Source organism: Elgaria multicarinata, chromosome 2 (genome assembly GCF_023053635.1).
Source record: "Elgaria multicarinata webbii isolate HBS135686 ecotype San Diego chromosome 2, rElgMul1.1.pri, whole genome shotgun sequence".
Classification (NCBI taxonomy): domain Eukaryota; kingdom Metazoa; phylum Chordata; class Lepidosauria; order Squamata; family Anguidae; genus Elgaria; species Elgaria multicarinata.
Window position 1 is genome coordinate 49201769 of NC_086172.1, and position 18966 is coordinate 49220734.

At 38.9% G+C, this 18966-nt stretch overlaps 1 protein-coding gene across 1 annotated transcript in view; it reads left to right on the top strand.

The window, feature by feature from the left end:
• LY75 (lymphocyte antigen 75) overlaps positions 1 to 18966 on the top strand; it is a 71303-nt gene that overhangs the window by 13300 nt on the left and 39037 nt on the right. The window contains exons 3-12 of the mRNA XM_063116497.1: positions 4203 to 4376; positions 5963 to 6127; positions 12632 to 12742; positions 13007 to 13150; positions 15191 to 15379; positions 15986 to 16143; positions 16777 to 16887; positions 17524 to 17612; positions 17723 to 17892; positions 18027 to 18223. Of these exons, the coding sequence (XP_062972567.1) occupies positions 4203 to 4376; positions 5963 to 6127; positions 12632 to 12742; positions 13007 to 13150; positions 15191 to 15379; positions 15986 to 16143; positions 16777 to 16887; positions 17524 to 17612; positions 17723 to 17892; positions 18027 to 18223 (1508 nt within the window). The remainder of the gene's footprint in view (positions 1 to 4202; positions 4377 to 5962; positions 6128 to 12631; positions 12743 to 13006; positions 13151 to 15190; positions 15380 to 15985; positions 16144 to 16776; positions 16888 to 17523; positions 17613 to 17722; positions 17893 to 18026; positions 18224 to 18966) is intronic.

Genomic DNA, 18966 nt, shown 5'->3' on the forward strand with positions numbered 1-18966 from the left:
GCATGGGAAAAATAAACATAAATATCATGCGTGTTCCATTTTTCAACTGCTACTGTGATTTTTTAATTATTATTACACACCATGTCTTATTTCTAAAAGAAAGGAAACAAGCAAAACCTGTCCTGTAAGGCTAGAAAGACCAGAAATGATAGTACCATAATTATTAGGTTATGCCCTTATCAGACCCTCCACCCCATGAATTAGTATCCATGAATTAGGCTTTCTATGTGACTGGTTGCACAAAAAGCACCTGCAGTTACATTACATCTTACAAGACAATTTCTTTGTGAATTTGTGGTTCTCACTGAGAAAAACATTAGGCATGTCTGAACAAATAAATCAAGGCAGCTTTTGTCTTTCTCTCTTGATGCTGTGGTGAAACTTGGGTGATGAGGTCCATGTCACATAGCTCTTGCTAGGCATGTTTATCTTTCTGTGTTTATGTAACTATGAAGAATTAATGCCTAAATGTGCTTTTGTTTGTTCCCTTCCTGTTTTTCCCTCCTTTTGAATTATGTCTATTAGGTTATAAGCACATTGGCAGGGACTGGGTTGTTTTTAATCTCTGTACAGCATCTAAATTTAGGCACTTTAGAAACTCATAATACATTCTGGAAAATCGAAAAGACCAACTATATTAAAGAGATGGGCTGCCTGACATTGGCTGGATGACACGATAGTCATCGGTGGGGTAATAATCAGCTTGACAGTTGTTTATATAGGGGGTACTCCCCACACAGTGTGATGATAATCAAACATGGTGTGGATTAGGATCAGTGTTGAGTTGATTATTAGTCCACGCTGAGTTGACTCATCCCTTGCCCTCTCCCCCACCCCCAGTCCTCCCTGCCAAAAATCTATCTTGCTGGCTGGACTAGAGCGGCAGCCGCCACTTTGACCACTCTTGCCTTGCGACTCTGTGGCTGACGAAATAACCAACGGTGGCTGGGGATAAGTAGGGGTGCCATCCATATGACGTGATAACCAATGGTAGTTCAATTAGCCAATTCTGCACAGCATTGGTTATTTGTGTTGGTTGTTTCGGCCAAATAACCACCTGTTGGTTAAAATACTCCTGCCACACAACATGATAAGCATGATGGATTAAATAACCTACCATCAACTATTTAAAACACTGCTGGTAATCATGTTGTCTGAACCCAGCTACAATCCCCAGAACATATTTGCATCTATAATGGTTTGAGCCCCACTGACTACAGTGAGATCTTATAGTTCCACTTCATTGGCAGCCCTGGAGTGAGCAACTATATTTTTTTTAAAGTGTCCTCAAACCCAGAATAGTAGCGATGAGTTGCCGTACAATTATACCTACAATTTCTGCAAAAAATCAACACCAGTAAATCAGGTAAAACTGCAAGTTTTGCAAGCCAAAGATTACACAACACAGATTTCTTGAATTGTCCCCAAACCAGAATAAGTGGTGCTGAGTTGTCATAGAATTTCACATATATTTTCCGCAAAACTCCCCTCAAGGGCAGCCTTTCTTTGTTTCATAGAACAAGAAAAACTGGCACAAAGGCTATATTTGCATTCCTACTGAGCTGGATTGGAACAACTGGAGAAGTTTATGTGGTTGAAAAAGAGGCAATATATTTTTACCAGTTTGGCTTACTGGCAAGGCATATTTTTAGTTTCAATTTTAAACTGATATACCGTCTAAAATATATATATTTATGGCATTGCTTTGATCTTTTTTAAACCGAAGAAACGTAGGTAAAGTCATTTATATAAAAATACATTTCCAACAAACAAGGAACTTTCCAGGATGGAAACAGTTTTGAGCTAAAAATTGGATTTTATATTTTCAAATCAGCAATTAATTTGAACAATTGTCTAAGGCTTTCTTTTACTCAGTGGTCCTAGGGGTACTGAAACCTGAAACAATCACATCACCTGGCAGAGCCCACTTTAAATATCTGCAAAACCTCCTCTGTATCATGTTAAGACACTGACTATGCAGATATCCTGGCAACATTCAGACATTCTCTCTTCCCTTGCTGCCACTAACCTGCTTTTTGTAATATCTTGTCTCATGAAAAGGTCAGGAGCTCTTGAAAGCTTGAACATTTTTTTGTGATGAGTTGGCCTAATAAAGGTTTTATACTATATGGACTTTGTATGCCATTAACACAGGAATCTCATTTATTTCCAACAACTTCCTTGTGCTAGAATTCTGTTGTCAGCTCTCTCTTAGTGTTTCTACTACAGAAGCATACATTGCGGTAAACAACAGTATGGTTCTAGTAGTTGTACAACTATACATTATTTAACACTACAGCTGTGTTGAAAGTGTGATATGCCAGCAAGTCATGAAGTCCTGGAATTACTGGCAGATAAACTTCAAGAGGATAACCTTTAAGAGCAACTTGCACTTTCATAGCTAAAGCCCATCCCCTTTTCTTTGCAAGCATGGCCAAGTCCCCTTACAAAGAAGATCCTCTAGCCCAGAGATGGGCAGGACAGAGCCTGTGGGCACCAGTGCGAGCACCTTTCTTGGCCCCTGGCGAAGTGTCCTAGTTATCCTACTATTTATTGTTTATTTTTTTAATAACAAAATACCTTACTAACAGTTGGGATCGCTTCAAAGCAATGTGAGGTCCCCTAGCTGCTCCCATCTTTTCCCATGAATGCTTCTGAGCCACACATGGAGCTCAGAGATATTCTTAGGAAATGAAGACGGCGAGTGGCTGCAGGCCAATGCTTTCCTCTGCAGTGCGGTCATTTTATGATGAGGCTCAGGATGGTTTCTCAAATTATCAAATGTGCCCATGGTCCCAAAAAGTTTGCCTACCCCTGCCCTAGCCTAAGCGTTCGCTCTTAGGAAAGCCCTCTTCTGGGCTTATGGCAATTTCCCCTTAATGCTTCCAACATAAATATCCACAAGGGGAAATTGTTGTGATCAGCCCAGAGAGTTTTTGTAATAATAAATAAATAAATTCTAGCACTGCAGCACCATATGAAGACCAAGGTATATCAGCTGTAGATGTAGCACTGTCTGCTGCAATTACTACCAATTATGCAGTTACAGAAGCATTAAGTTCAAGGGCAACTCTGTGTTGGATCATATCCATTTAAAAACTGCTTACCAGGAAGAGTGACCTTAAATCCACTGGGGTTGATAAGGGAAATCAGCCAAGCTGATGAAAAGAGATTGCTTCTTGTTTCAAGTCCATAAACTTCTTCAGTTGTTCCAATCCAGCTGAATAGGAATGCAAAACTAGCCAGTGTGCCAGTTTTACTTGCTCTATGATGCAAAGAAAAGCTGTTCTTGAGATTTTTGCTGAATATTTATGTGAAAATACATGACAACCCAGCAGTACTTATTCTGGTTTGAGGACCGTTCAAGAATTCTGTGTTGTGCAATCTTGTGTTTGCGCAAATCTTACTGTATTATATATTAATTTGAAATGTTTACAGGTCACCTTTAAGGGTAAATGCCCTCTCAAGGTGGCTTCCACAATAAAACCCCAGTGACAATAAAATTTCTCATAATAATAAAAACCCACAATAATAAAAAGAAGAAAAACATCCAGCCTGCAAAATATTAAAATCCAATGAATATTTGGAACTAAAATCATCAGTAGTCCAATAAAACCCATGTCATGAAAAGGTGTAGAAAATAAATGGGTCTTCAGTGATTTTTAAAAGCCTATGCGGCAGGGTCTTGCTATTTACTGTTTTACTCTGTACAGCACCATGTACATTGATGGTGCTATATAAATAATAATAATAATAATAATAATAATAATAATAATAAACGCCTGAAATGGTGGGGCTTGATGAGGTCCCGCTGGTAATTTATTCAGCACACTGCCAAAAAGGCTCTATTATTAATTTCTTGTTTTTGGTATATAAATTTATACTTTACTTAGAATACAGAGGAAATAACACACACATACATTCTGTCCAATGCATAATTTGACAAAACTACATAAATCCATTTGCATTGCAATTCAGCCATTCTTGCATGCACACAGAACAGCTAAATCTTTTTCATACAGCTCTATGGTTAAAGTTAAAAGTTATACATATCTCATAGATGATGGCTTGCAGTTGCTGATAATTTTTTAATTCCAAATGACCCTAAGGATTTTTTTTTAGTATTGGTTGATGTTACCATGCATATATATTCCAGTTTTATTTTTCAAATGTTCAATATATTTCTGGCTGTTTTTCTCCAGTGATTTATACTAGGGATGGGAATTCCAATGGAAAGTCATGTGAGTTCCCTTTCCTGATGAATAAGACTTGGCATCATGACTGCATACGTAATGAAATGTTCAAGGATGGTGAATGGTGTTCCACAACATCCAATTTTGATCGAGATGGAAAATGGGGTGTCTGCTTAAAACAAGGCAAGTAGCATTCCTAAAACAGCATCTTGAGAACATTCTTTTACTTTAATGTATACTATTTATTTTTGCATTCCATATGCAAAAATTGGATGAGCAGGATTTCACATCTACTAATAGATTTAAGATTATAATTCTAAAGCTGTAATAGTTCTTCATTTTACAGAGGTGATCTTGATCAGTAGAGCTGACCTAGGAACTGGAATTCAACCTATATTGTGTAGGGTAGCACTCCTATTGAAAATACAGGCTTGTAGTTTGGGGGTTCTTCTGGACTCCAGTTCTCGGTGATAGCCAAGAGTGCCTGTGCCCAGCTGAGGGTGGTGCACCAACTATGCCCATTCCTGGAAAAACCAGATCAGGCTAGAGGGGCTCATGCCTTAGTTACATCATATCCAAATTATTGCAATGTACTCTGCATAGCACTGCCTTTGAGGAGTATTCAGAAACTGCAGTTGGTCCTGAATGCAACAGCTCAGATGTTAATGGGACGTATACAGGGAGCATGGGACTCCCTTAATGAATCCGCAGCACTGGCTTCCAATTTGTTTACAGGTATAATTCAAATGTTGGTGATGTCTTTAAAAGCTCTGACTGGTTTAGGATGAGTATTTGAAGAGCAACCTTCTCTCATACAAACCTGCACACTATTGAGACTGTCTTCAGAGGCCTTCTTCTATGTCCCAACAAGCCCTAGTATATGGAAAGGACCCTTTTGTGACTGTACCTAGGCGCTGGAATTCCCTTCCAAGAGAGGCTTGTCTCACTTGCTCATGAATGGGTGGTGGTGGGCTCTCCATTGCTGAAGCTACTCCAGTGGACTGGACAGCCATCTGTCAGAGATGTTTTAAACTGGATTCCTGAATTGAACAGAGGGTTCGACCCGATGGCCTAACTGGCTCCTTCCAACTCTGTATGAATGACCTTCTGGACATTGGTGGAGACTTTCCTTTTTAGGATGGCCTTCTGCATGTAATTTGAACGTTGTTTTCAGCAGTCTCTACATATTAATATTTTAAATATTTTTGATTGCTGTTGCTTTGTGTATTTTGTGTTTTATGTTACGTTAATTAGAGGGATGATCTTATTTGTTAAATTATTTATTGAGTCACCTAAATAAGGCAGGATATAAATGTTTTTAAATAAGTAAGTCCAATTTATGGTATAAAAGGTATTTGGAAACAATGCATGATCTGATTTACTTGTACTGCATGTATGTGCACCTGTGTGTTCAGTACTGGGATTGGAGAGGGGGCAGCCGTAGAGCCTGTTTTTTGTCCTGATCCCTGGAAACCCGCAAGCGTGTTTGCAGACAACAGAAAAACCCCGACAGTGCACACTCCCCATATCCCCCTCTACTTCTTTTGTATTTGCATGGCACACAGAGAGGATGCTGGGTGGATATAAAGGAAGTACAGATGGACTTCCTGTTCACTGCAGTGCCTTGTGCTACCTGTTCACAAACCCATTCTCTCTTGTTGAGGGATATGGGTGATAGGAAAAACATAGATCTATTGAATGCTGTCGGACCTTTCAACTGTGAATGCATGGAACCCAGGTTTTTTAATTATTTATTTTGTCTTCACTAGAGGAGGGTTGTCAAAATACATGGGAGTATGATGCAGTTTCTGGAAGCTGCTACCAGATAAATACACAGGCTCCCCTTTCCTGGAAAGCAGCATATGTATCATGTCAGAGACAAGGTGGAGATTTGCTGAGCATCACTAGTGCATCTGAGTTACACTACTTTCAAGGTAGGTTCAACTGTGTATAGTGAATTCTTGAAGAAAATGTGAGCAATATGCAACCTTGACAGTTGGAGTAGTTTCAAGGTAATTTTATAGCTCCTGGCTCCTGTGGAAAGAAAGAATATCTTGCGTATAATAGAAACTCCTGTTACCCAAATTTACTTCATACCACTGAAGACAAAGATGCCCACGGGATCATCTGGACCCGGGACATGTTCTTAGTTTTTCCGTCCTTTGTTTTTGCCACCTTACCACTGTCTGCATAGTTGTCGGGACCCTTCAATTGTGCTGCATTTCAGACTATGAATAATCACCCATTTCCTCTTCCTTAGCTGGGGAATACAGACTCCATTTACAGAACCCCATAAAAATCTCTCAGGGCCAACCTAGTTTTAACGTGGGATATCTATGAACAGGATCTCCCAGGAGGTGTCTTTTAGACATATATGTCTATATATGCAGCTGCATCAGAGAACAGGCAAATTGGGTTGGGGAAATGGTGTTGTTCACCCTCCCGTACCATTTTCCTAATCTAACATCCTCCCCTAACTTTTATTTGTCACACAAGAGAAAACATACTGTGATGTGATTTAGATGGGAAAGATAGCATAGTGTAATTATTATTATTATTATTATTATTATTATTATTACTTATTTATTTCTTACCCACCTCTCCCTCTGTATGGAGGCGGGGAACATTAAATACAATATAATATATAAAACTGGTTAAAAGAGCATATACAACCAATATAATAATAAAATAATCCCCTGCATTAGCCTCCTCTTCACTGATCCAATTCTTCTTCCCTCTCCCAAAATCTGCATTCAGACATAAATGCTAACCCATAATTTAGTGTTATGAGAATAAGCTGCAGCATACCTTGAATTTGCATGCTTCTGCTTCCTTTCTCCTCTGATGCAGCCATATGGAGAAGTTCCTGTTTTAGATTAACCATAGATTAATTTGTCATCTGAACCCTAAACCATGGTTAGTCATAACTATGGTTAGGTGAGATAAGCTAGCTTTGTACACTATGGTTTGAAGGTGGCTTGTTTCAATAAACTGTAGTTAAGAATAATTAGGGTTTTTCTAGATTTGGGTATCACAACATGCTGGGGTTAATCTAAAATAGAAACAAAAGCTTCAGAAATCTTCCACATAGCTGTGCTGAAGGAGGGGTCATGTGATTGCAGGGCTTGCTTTGGTGCATTCTCATAATCATAAACCATGATTTAATGTTAGGCCTGAATTAAACCAATGGCTGCTTTGACTTTAAAAAACGGTGGGGAGAGAAAAACACCAGGAGATTCAGGTGTTTCCTGCATCATCTCTAGTTGGGTCCTGCCCTATGGCTTATTAAGTCTCAGCTGTCAGGGTTCTGCACAATCCTTTCTGACTAACAGGGTCAGGCAGAATTCTGTGCAGAGCGCCTGAAACACTACTGGTTACAGGAGTCAGTATTGAAGCATAAATAAAGATGTGGGTTTTCAAGTTACTATTCAGCCGTATTTAGTAAGCTTGAACAAATGGCTATCCCTCCGGCTCAGTTTATTATTAGTAAAATGAAAACTATGAAAGTTATATTTAAATTGTCAATAACGATGAGCTGCAGATTTTTGATCTCCCGTTCTGGATGGCTAGTTTAGAACTTTATTGCATATTCAGATTTCCTTCTAGGTGAACAGTACTACTTATCCAAACTGCCCCACCCTCACCAGCTTATTCAGATAGATCAAGGAATATCTTAGTCAGTTTTCTACAAAGCTGTGTTGAAGCTTGAATGAAAAAAAAATGCATTGTAGATACAAACATTTGGGGTTATCCATGATAGGAGGGGATTAAGAAAGGATTTGCACGTGCTGCTTTGGTTTTATTTTCATCTAGCTGGTGCTTCTCTTGGGTACAAGTCCAAGCAGGTTAAATGTGCTTATTTTCAGGAAACCATCTACATATACCACATAACCTACTTTTCAAAGAGCACTTCACAGGCTCAAATAAGACCGAAATTGTAGAAGGATTTGCCCTTGGTGTATTTGCCATAGAACTGTTCTTTGATTATTGTTACAGTGTGAAGTTTTTCTTTTGTAATTAGAATTCTGAACTTCTAAAATTTCATTTTCTTAAGAGTGCAATCCTATGCATGTCTACTCAGAAGTAAGCCCTATTGAATTCAATGGGACATGCTCCCGGGGTGTGTATGTTATAAGATTGCAGCCTTAATCTCTTGTCTTTGGCTGGGTTCACACAACATGCTAACCCACCCAGTGTGGGTTGTTGTTGAACCGTGGGTTATCGTGTTGTCTTAATGCAGTGCTTTTTCTGAAGGGTGGTTTATTGTGTTGTCATAATGCAGTGCTTTTTCTGCAGGGTGGGTTATCGTGTGTCTGAACCACCGTGAACAACCCAACAACAAGCTTGTTCAAGAAAAATAAACCACACTGTGAAAAATGTGTTGCGTTCAGGCAACATGATAACCCAACCTGCAGAAAAAGCACTGCATTCAGAGAACAAAACAACCCATGGTAAGTTAGCATGTTGTGTGAACTCAATCCAGACAAGACGGAGGTACTGTTAGCGGGTGGTTCATCTGTCCGGCGAGGTGATGTTTGCCCTGTCCTGGACGGGGTTGCACTCTCCCGAAAGGATCGGGTCCGTAGTTTGGGGGTGCTCTTGGATCCAGAACTGTCACTTGAGGCACAGGTGAACTCAGTGACAAAGAGCACCTTTTATCAGCTTAGGTTGATATACCAACTACGCCCTTATCTGGACAGAGATAGCCTAGCTACAGTTATCCATGCTCTGATAACCTCTCGCTTGGATTACTGCAATGCGTTATACGTGGGGCTGCCTTTGAAAACAGTCCGGAAGCTTCAGCTGGTACAAAATAGGGCAGCAAGGTTATTAACAGGGACTGGCCGGCGAGATCACATTATGCCAGTCCTTTTCCAGCTTCATTGGCTGCCAGTCCAGGTCCGGGCCCAATTCAAAGTGCTGGTATTGACATTTAAAGCCCTAAATGGTTTGGGGCCAGGTTATCTGAAGGAACGCCTCCTCCCATATGTACCTACCCGGACCTTAAGATCATCTACAGGGGCCCTTCTCCGTGAGCCCCTGCCAAAGGAAGTGAGGCAGGTGGCTACTAGGAGGAGGGCTTTCTCCGCTGTGGCACCCCGGTTGTGGAACGAGCTCCCCAGAGAGGTCCGCCTGGCGGACTGTACTGCTTTCGTCGCCAGCTGAAGACCTTTTTATTCACTCAGTATTTTAACACTTAATTTTAACTTAAATTTAAATTTTACTATTTTAACTCTGTATTTTAATCTTATATCAACTTTTTATACTGTATTTCGTAATTGTGTTTTAACCTGTTGGGTGTTTTATTGTGGTTTTAATTTTTGTGAACCGCCCAGAGAGCTTCGGCTATTGGGCGGTATAAAAATGTAATAAATAAATAAATAAATAAATATAAACCCAGCCTTAATGTATTTTGTCCCTAGGGAAAATGCAGACTTTTCCCATCAGCTAGTATGTCAGTAGTGATAATAAGTGCTGTGTCAAATGACATTTTGGGAAGTCTCTCTGGCAACTATTTTATAGTTCTTATGACATCAGTACTGACAAGTAATGCAACTCCCCTCCATTCCAATATTCTTTTGTGACTTTTTCTCAAAAGTTGTTTTTCTTTTTAATAATTTAGATGCTAAATGCCCCTTGTAACTTTACAAGAGGCAAAAATCAGCAGGGCTATTTACCATCCCCCATATTATTCCCTGCCGCTTTCTTGACCTTTAGTTTTTGTGCTCTCCTGCTTGCAATTTACAAAAATGTAGCAAACAAGCATTATTGTATCTACCCCACCCCAGCCAACAAAGCTACATCTCATTAGGAGGTAATGAGATTGCTAGAGCTGGAATGTTGATAACACAAATATATTGAATTTCTTATCTAAAGGCCCTCTGGCAAAATGAGATGGCATATTAGTCCAGAGCAATAGACCACTGGTCAACAAGAACTGAAACTAATGTTAATGGATAGTATCCATCTGTGCTCTAGTCCTAATGACATTGCATTAGTGCAGTGGTTCCCAAACATTTTTAGGCAACTGCCCCCTTGGTTCCACAAACTCATGCCCAGTGCCCCCTATCCTACCCTATAAAAATCATTATTCAGAAGAGCGGTTTTCAACGATCCACTAAAAAAGATAATAATAAAATTCAAAACAGTAACAATTAATTTAATATTTATTCAAAATCCAATTACATTTTTTAGTTTATTCAATTAAACATAATTGATGAACTTGATACAGTGATATCATCTTTTCAAAGTCTGATAGTCATTTAGCAAGAATATTAGATATCACATTTAGTAACTAGGGTAGAGTACCTCACTATTCTGTAAATTCTTAATGTGATGGATGGGCTTGATGAAGTGACACCAGTTTCCCAATGTCTGGTTTAAAGTCACTTAACATGAGTCCTAAATCACCACGTTTAGTAATGTGAAGTCAATTTCTTTGCTTGGAGAGAAGTAGGCAGACCACACTAAAACCACATTCCACCAAATATGATGTTGGAAATGTAACCAGGAGCTTCTGAAGCACTCTCCATAGTGCAGGATAGCAATCAGAAATTTCCTTCTGTAACCAAAACTCCTGGTACGATTTCTTAAACTTTGGCTTCAGCTCAGTGTCATTTTGTAGCTCAATTGGCCCCTTTAAATGGGAAGCACCTGCCGCAGGCTTGCCGAGGGAGAGAGGGAAAAGAGAGCGAACACCTCTGTTTTGCAGCCAGCGTGGCGGGGCACACCAAGCAGGGTATGTCTCTTCATTAGTGTTTTGGTGCTTTTGATTAATTTCAGCAGCAAATTGCCACTCTTTCCAATTGCCCTAGTAAGTGCTAGTAATGTTAAGCAAACGTTGGTTAGTGCTAGCGCAACAATAGTGGTATTGCTGGGGCACAGTTGGATACTGCCCACTTAAAGGACATATATATATATATATATATATATATATATATATATATATATATATTCTATGCTGCCCCATAGCCACAGCTCTCTGGGCAGTTTACAAAGATTAAAACATTAAAAACTAATGCAAAATTTAAAAACACACATCAGGCTGTACACACAGAGACAGCACTCTGCCAAACCATAAAAACAAATCCGGGGTAGATTAAAAACTCAGCACATGCTGCTAAATGCCTGGGAAAAGTGATAAGTCTTGACCTGGTGCCGAAAAGATAGCAATGTTGGTGCCAGCCGGGCCTCATCGAGGAGGTCATTCCATAATTGCGGGGCTACCACCGAGAAGGACCTCTCTCTTGTTTCCGTCTTCTGAGCCTCTCTCAGAGTAGTCACCAAGAGGAGGACCTTAGATGTTGAGTTTAGTGTACAGGCATGTTCAAGCCAAGAGAGGCGCTCTGTCAGGTATTGCACTGCCCACAGCATTAATTAGTTTGCCATTAATCTCAACAACCCTTAGCATATGGACCTGCCCTTCATGCAAATGTATATGGCTATTACTAAACTGAAGATCAGAATGATTCTTTTTTTAAAAAAAAGGACTAATATTTTAACATGAAAAAGCCATTAGCAGTAATACACATGAACTACCAGAGAGCTTCGGCTATTGGGCGGTATAAAAATGTAATAAATAAAATAAATAAATACCACCTCTTCTACCACCATATCTTAGTCCCCCACACAGATATCACAAACAACTGGTATCAGTCATCATAATTCAACTGCTTCCTTCAAGACAGAAGCTTTTATGGGAAGCAGCAGCCAGTTAGGTGAGCCTTGTGCTTCAAACAGAGACATTCCTACCTCCATTAATGTTAAGAATATGGAAATTCAAATTACAATATGCATTTGTAGTGCTAACAAAACATTTTTAAAAATTACAATTTGTACATATTTAAAAATTATATGTTTAAAACCTTCCTTTCCAGAAGAACATTAAAACATCAGGTTTATCTATCATAAGTATTTGCATTAGGCCTGGTCTGTGACAATGAGCATGATAGTCTATCCCCATTTAATGGATGGTGAGGGGAAGTAGCCTTGCTGCTGTTGTGGATAGCCTGTCCGTGTCATGCTGCTATTTACAATATTCTTTGTTTTAAATAAAATCGAATAAGTACTCCTAACATGGTTGTAGGATGACTAGCACTGCTAACTTTTTAAAAAGATATGTTGATGAAATGACATCAGAACCGAGGAGTTGCATCACTTACCACTTGTAATTTCACAGGGACTGTCTAATAAGTTCATATGACACTACTTGTACCACCACATTTCACACAGTACTCATAACACCTGTGAAAATATTGGCTGCATTTTCCTAGTGCCAAAATATTGGAACTTGGACTCTAAAAAATAACATCCTAAGCAAGGAAAAGCTACCTTAAAAGAAGATATATTTGGATTCAGTGCAGCAGATAACTGACAACTATGAATTTGTTGCTTGAAAACCAATGATTATATTGACATCTGATATTTTAACTTTCTAGCTAATGAAGACGTTGCAGACATGTTTTGGATTGGATTAAACCAACTGGATAATTTTGGAGGCTGGCAGTGGTCAGATCATACACCATTGAACTTCGTTAGTTGGAGTCCAGGTAACTATATTTGTCAGTCATGTAGTGAAATCCTATACATAGGTACTGTGTTCATTGGGGGATTACTCCCAGGAAAGTGTGCATAGGATTGCAGTCTTATTAAATAATTTTTCATAACACATAATCTAGAACACTATACTAAAACTTCTATGGAGCTTGGAGTCACTTTTCAAAAAAAAGGGGAAGAAGCAACACCTCTTCCTTCTGAGTCCTGTAATTATATGAACCTATGTATTCTAAATACTAGTCTTTATTCTTCTACAGAGATGCAGGATTCATCTCCACTAGATGGAACTGACTGTGTAACTATGAATGCTGACGATGGTGACTGGAAGAGTTATGCTTGTGAAACTGTACTTCCTTATGTCTGTAAGAAACCATTCAACAGTACTAAGCCAGTGTTTCCAGGTAAATCAGGGTTGCTTTGTGGGTTTGGTTTCTGGCAAATAGTTATTGTAAGTAAATGGCATAGTTACGTAGGTAAATATTTACAACCATTGTTGCAGATGTCTGTCACTATTAAGTAACCACCTCTTTCTTCAAGCAAAGTTAGCTCTGAAAGCCTGTTTGTAGGAACAATAGCATTCCAATATGTCCTCAGTGAAGATAATGTGATGCAAAGGATGGAAGGAGAGTGCAGAAATAGTTAATTTCCTCCAGCCACAAAATCAGAGGAAAGGTTTTAGGGGATTTTCACAGTTGCCAAATAATGGGATCCTAAGTCACAATTACTTGAAAATAAGTTCAAGAAAGTTTGCTCCTCAGCAAGTGTGCCTGGGATGGCAGTTTCTACATTTATGTGATTGAACTCACTGTGACCTTATTTTTATTTATTTATTTAATTTATTTTTATAAATAAAATAAATAAAGTTCGAAAGCTGCAGCTCATGCAAAATGCAGCGGCCAGATTGATTTTGGGAACCAGAAGGTTCGACCATATAACACCTGCTCTGGTCCGCTTGCACTGGCTGCCTGTATGTTTCTGAGCCCAATTCAAGGTGCTGGTTTTGACCTATAAAGCCTTACATGGCTTGGGACCACAATACCTGATGGAACGCCTCTCCCGACGTGAATATACCCAGTCACTATCACCTTAGATGTTCAACATCTAAGGTGTGCCTACTCTGAGAGAGGCTCGGAGTGTGGCAACGAGGGACAGGGCCTTTTCGGTGGTGGCCCCCAGACTATGGAATGATCTCCCTGACGAGGCCTGGCGCCAACACTGCTATCTTTCCGGCGCCAGGTTAAGACTTTCCTCTTTGCCCAGGCATATGGCGGCACATCTTAATTACCCACATGTTTTAGTTTTTTAACGGTTTTTAATGCTTTATGTGTGTATGTTCTATGTTTTAGAAATTTTAAATTTTGTATACTCGTTTTCATCTTAATTTTAGATTTTCTGTAAACCGCCCAGAGAGCCCTGGCTATGGGAGATAAGCTCAATAAATAAATAAATAAATATTTATATCATTTCTATATTGTCCAATAGCCAAAGCTCTCTGGACAGTTCACAACAATTAAAACCATAAAATATAAGATGATAAAATACAACATAGATTTTAAAATTACAGTATAAAAATAATAACTAATCGGAAGCTAGCAACAGTGCAAAGATTTAAAATACAATATGAGATTTAAAGAAAAACACCAGAAACTGAAAACCTAAAATTATTTATTAAATATGTGTAGGATTAGGCTGCACGAATACTTCTTGAGCTGGGATTTATTAGTGTTAATGCAGGATAGGAAGCTGATGGGGGAGGTGGGGGCAGTTTTGAATAGAATGTACATTCTTGCCAGCATTGGTTTAAATAGAGGAAAGAAGGAAGACAAACTGACAGAAAACCAGATTCAAGCTTCACTTGTGAAAATGGGTTGACTGTGCTTCTATACTAGTGGGGAGAGGAGGGAGGGGCAATCTTCTATTCATCCGTTCAATGCACCTAAACCATCCAGTTCACACATTTCAGCCTCTTTCCAATCTTGGATAAGAGCAAATGCGGAGGCAGCAGTTGAATGTACTGCCCCTAAAACCCAAGGTCTGATGTTGACGTGATTTATCCTGCACCACTTTGTACCTTATCTTTGAAATGCATTCCAGTGTAAATGAAAAAGCAGTGAGTAGGACCATCTTTGCCGAAGGATCTTGCCTTCTACCAGGTCAGACTTTTTCTCCATCTAGTCCAGTATTTTCTGCTTGAGTGGCAGCAGCTCTCCAGAGTCTTATGCACAGGACTTTTATGGCACTATTAACTGGAGATGCCAGGGTTCAAGCCTAGGAACGTCTGTGTGCTCTGCCACTGGGCTATGCCCCCTCTGCTCTGCTGTATGGTCAGGTTTGTACCATGCTGTATTTTATTTCTCTTTAGAAGTTACGATTTTTGCATTGCCGCCACCACCCAGTGTAAATTGCCCAGCAAATAATTCACATGTTCTCATTATTCTTAGAAGTTCAGAACTATGCGGAGACCGAGTGTGAATCTAGCTGGTTTCCTCACAATGGATTTTGCTATATGCCAATGAACACCTCTGCTTCCTGGAAAGCTGCATATCACTCGTGCAATGCAAGCAATAGCAACCTAATGAGCATACATTCCTTAGCAGATGTTGAGTTAGTTGTTACAAAACTCCATAAAGGTAAGTTCAGCTAAACATGGGCATGAATAATCTTCTACATTTTTCATTCTGAGTACCCCTCTTAATTTATGGCTGAGTTTGCTTTGGATTAGTGATTGTTACTCATTTGTTCATGGCCAGATTTTTGACCATTCAGGATCACAGACTCAGCAATTTTTAAAAAATGATTCGGCCAGGGTAAAATGCACTGTGTACATCCCTTTAAATCTTACTATAATTATGAGAAATCTTAGAATTTTTCAGTAAATTCTGGCGGGGAGGGGTAAGTATTTTTGTTTAATTAGGGTGACCATATGGAAGACAGGATTCCTGTATCTTTAACAGTTGCATAGAAAAGGAGATTTCAGCAGGTGTCATCAAGGGGGTGCAGGGTTCCTGCAGCTTGAACTGTTGTGATAAAGAGGGAATTTCACCAGGGGCTGCATGCCTACAAATCACACCTGCTGAAATTCCCTTTTCAATATAACTGTTAAAGAAACAGGAGCACTGAACTCCTTTCCATATGGCCACCCTATGTTTGATTACATGACTAATGCTTCTAGTGTCTTGTTGTTCAATTATCTGTGTTGCTTTTTGAATTGATTGAAATTCTGTCATTAAATATAGAAACAAAAGACAAAGTGTGGACAGGGTTCATGAATGAGGATGCTCCAGCCTTGTTTAAGTGGTCCGATGGTTCCAAAGTGGTGTTTACTTTCTGGGATCAGAATGAGCCCAAAATCCCTTTCAACAGCACTTCCAACTGTGTAGCCTATTCAGGACAGGTAAGGAGCTATTGTGTTCTTTTGGTTGGTTTTATAATTAACTTCCCAATGTGCCTTTGGAAAGTTTCAGAATAGGGAATAAAGAACATGAATTGCTTTAGCATATATAAATAGCTTGCTCTTCCTTATGGAGGAGAATTAGTCACAGTGTAATCTTCAACATGTTTACAAAGTAGTAAGGCCCTTTGATTTTAGTGGAACTCCCATGTAAATGTGTATAGGGGTTGCAGAATTAAGTGCTAGCAGTCTTCCAATCCAGAAAAGATAGACAACAGTAGTTCATGATTGTAGTTCATTATAGTAGTGGAGAATAATAATAACCCTCTGAACATGCACACAGGGCTCATCAAGTGCTCTCCCTCTCTCTATCACAGCTTTCTCACTTTTGGAGAAGCAACAGTTTTTCCATCTAGCTTGTTGTTTTGTTTCACATGGTAAATGGAAGGGAGGTGCCAGGGTGTTTGAGCAATAGTCTTTCATTGGAGTGGGCTGGGAATTCTCCTGCAAGGAGCAGGAAATGGTAAACACTGAGCATTACATTATAGTCCAAGTGATTTTAAATTAAACATCAACTTAAAAAAATAGTCTTGGGGATTTCTAAAAAAAATCTCTGCTTTTTCCTCTTTTTAATAGTTGGGTCGATGGAATGTCTTACCTTGTGATGAAAAACTTAAATATGTATGCATGAAAAAAGGAAAGGTTTTGGATGAGTCAAAATCTGGTAAAGATTGTCCTTCAAAAGGGGTAAGGAGATAGCAACAATTCTATTTTAAACTTGAAAATTTTATTACAAATATTTTGCTCCTGTCTGCCTAACATTTTGCCATTTGGAATTTCAGATTCAGTAATAATAAATACAAAACAAAGTTTAGAATTATTTGGAATTCTGACATATTAAATGAAAAATTAAATACCTTTTTTCTAGTGTCTGAAAGGATGCTTCTGCATTTTAACATCCAAGTTGTGACTAACTTCTGAATGTAACCATTTTTTATTTCACCACTCTTTCTCTGGGGATAGCTGTGTGCACACATAACAATAAACTGGGTTCCCTGGCTTATCCTGCCTTACTGTTAATCAGCAGTGTGTTAGTTCATGCAGCCTGTCCACTCCTGGTTTGCTCCTCCCTTTGCACTAGTGGGTAAAACTAACCAGGAAGGGAAAGCTTATTGTCACATCCAAACCCAGGATTCTAGTTTCCTGGCCCTAAACAAGACAGAATTGTAAGCCAACAATACACACACACCCTTTGTGTGTCAAGAAGAGCAAACACACTCCTTATTCAAAGTAAGCCAGGAATCACAGTTTATCATTAAGGGTCAATGTAGTAATTGAACAATACATGTTGCATTTACCTATGAGTATTATTCTCTAAACTAGGAATGGAAGAAGCATGGAGATTTTTGTTACCATATTGAAGCAAATGAAGTATCATTTGGGAAAATATGCAATCTCACTATAACAAACAGGTAAAGTACTTTTCAAATGTATGATTGCATCCTTGTGAAGTAAAGTGTTCATTCCCCTTAAGTTAGATGTATTCATGCATTTGATAATGTTGAAGTCTTGATTCTTACAGATTTGAACAAGAATTCATAAACAGTTTGATTAGAAAGCACAGCAAAACTGAAGGAAAGTACTTCTGGACTGGCTTGCAAGATGCCGATTCTTCAGGAGAGTATACTTGGGGAACTGTCGATGGAAATACTGAAATGTTAACATACACAAACTGGGGAAGTTTTCAACCAGGTAAAATTGTGATATTAGTGAAGTTTCACAATAAAAACTTGAATGTTTTTATGAAAAGTTTCTGAAAACAACATATAGATAGTTAATGTTGCTATTATTATTATAATAATAATTATCATTATTCAAAATTCTAGACCTGCGTGGAGGATGTGTGGCTATGTCAAGTGGAGTGAATCTTGGAAAATGGGAAGTCAAGAATTGCAAAGCATTTAAAGCTTACTCTATTTGCAAGAAATACATTGGGCCAAAAAGAACACCAGATGCACCCCCTAAAGTCACTGACCCTTGCCCTGAAGGGTGGCACAGAGGATCAGGTCTTGCCTGTTATAAGGTTCCTATCATTCTTATTTTTTTTAAACAACAACAACAGTTTATTGCTTATTAGCCAGTCAGGCCATGCGCATACAGAAATCATTCCTATTAAAGGTCCTAATTGATCTAGCTTAATTTCACAACACACTAAAATTACTGATGTTCTTATACTGTGTTGGGTTTGTATTTAAAACCTATAGAACATCCTGATACTGTTTCTCTTGTTCTTAATTATTTGTCCCCTGGTCAAAGGGTTCATTACATCATGTTTGATAACTTGATTGCACAACCTAATGTTTCTTTCGAAAATTTTATTTATTTATTTATTTATTCAGTGACTGTTCCTGAGTTGCCCTTTTGTACATGGAAGGTCTCTTTCCGTTTGCATCATAGCCTTTGAGCCAGCTCCTGCTGATGTGGGGCGGGATAGGGGAGGCTATTTTTTTACTGATTGCTGATTACCCTTGCAGCCCACCACACAACCACCTACAGTTCCAAAGGACCCCCAACCTTCTGGAGCAGATTTTTAGAGGGCTGCAAGGGGTAGGGGAAATTAGCAAACATTGCCTTCCACTAATGCAAACATCTTATGAGTGGAATAATGCTCACAAGATCTTGGAATCCAAACCAAAGAAATGTAAGATGATTTCTTGGCTAACAGAATGAACTGTTTGCATATCACCACACTGAGTGGGTTTTTATTAGCCTGTCAACTAGCTTTAAAAGAGAAGGCACAAAACCTGAAAATCAATAAAGATTTGA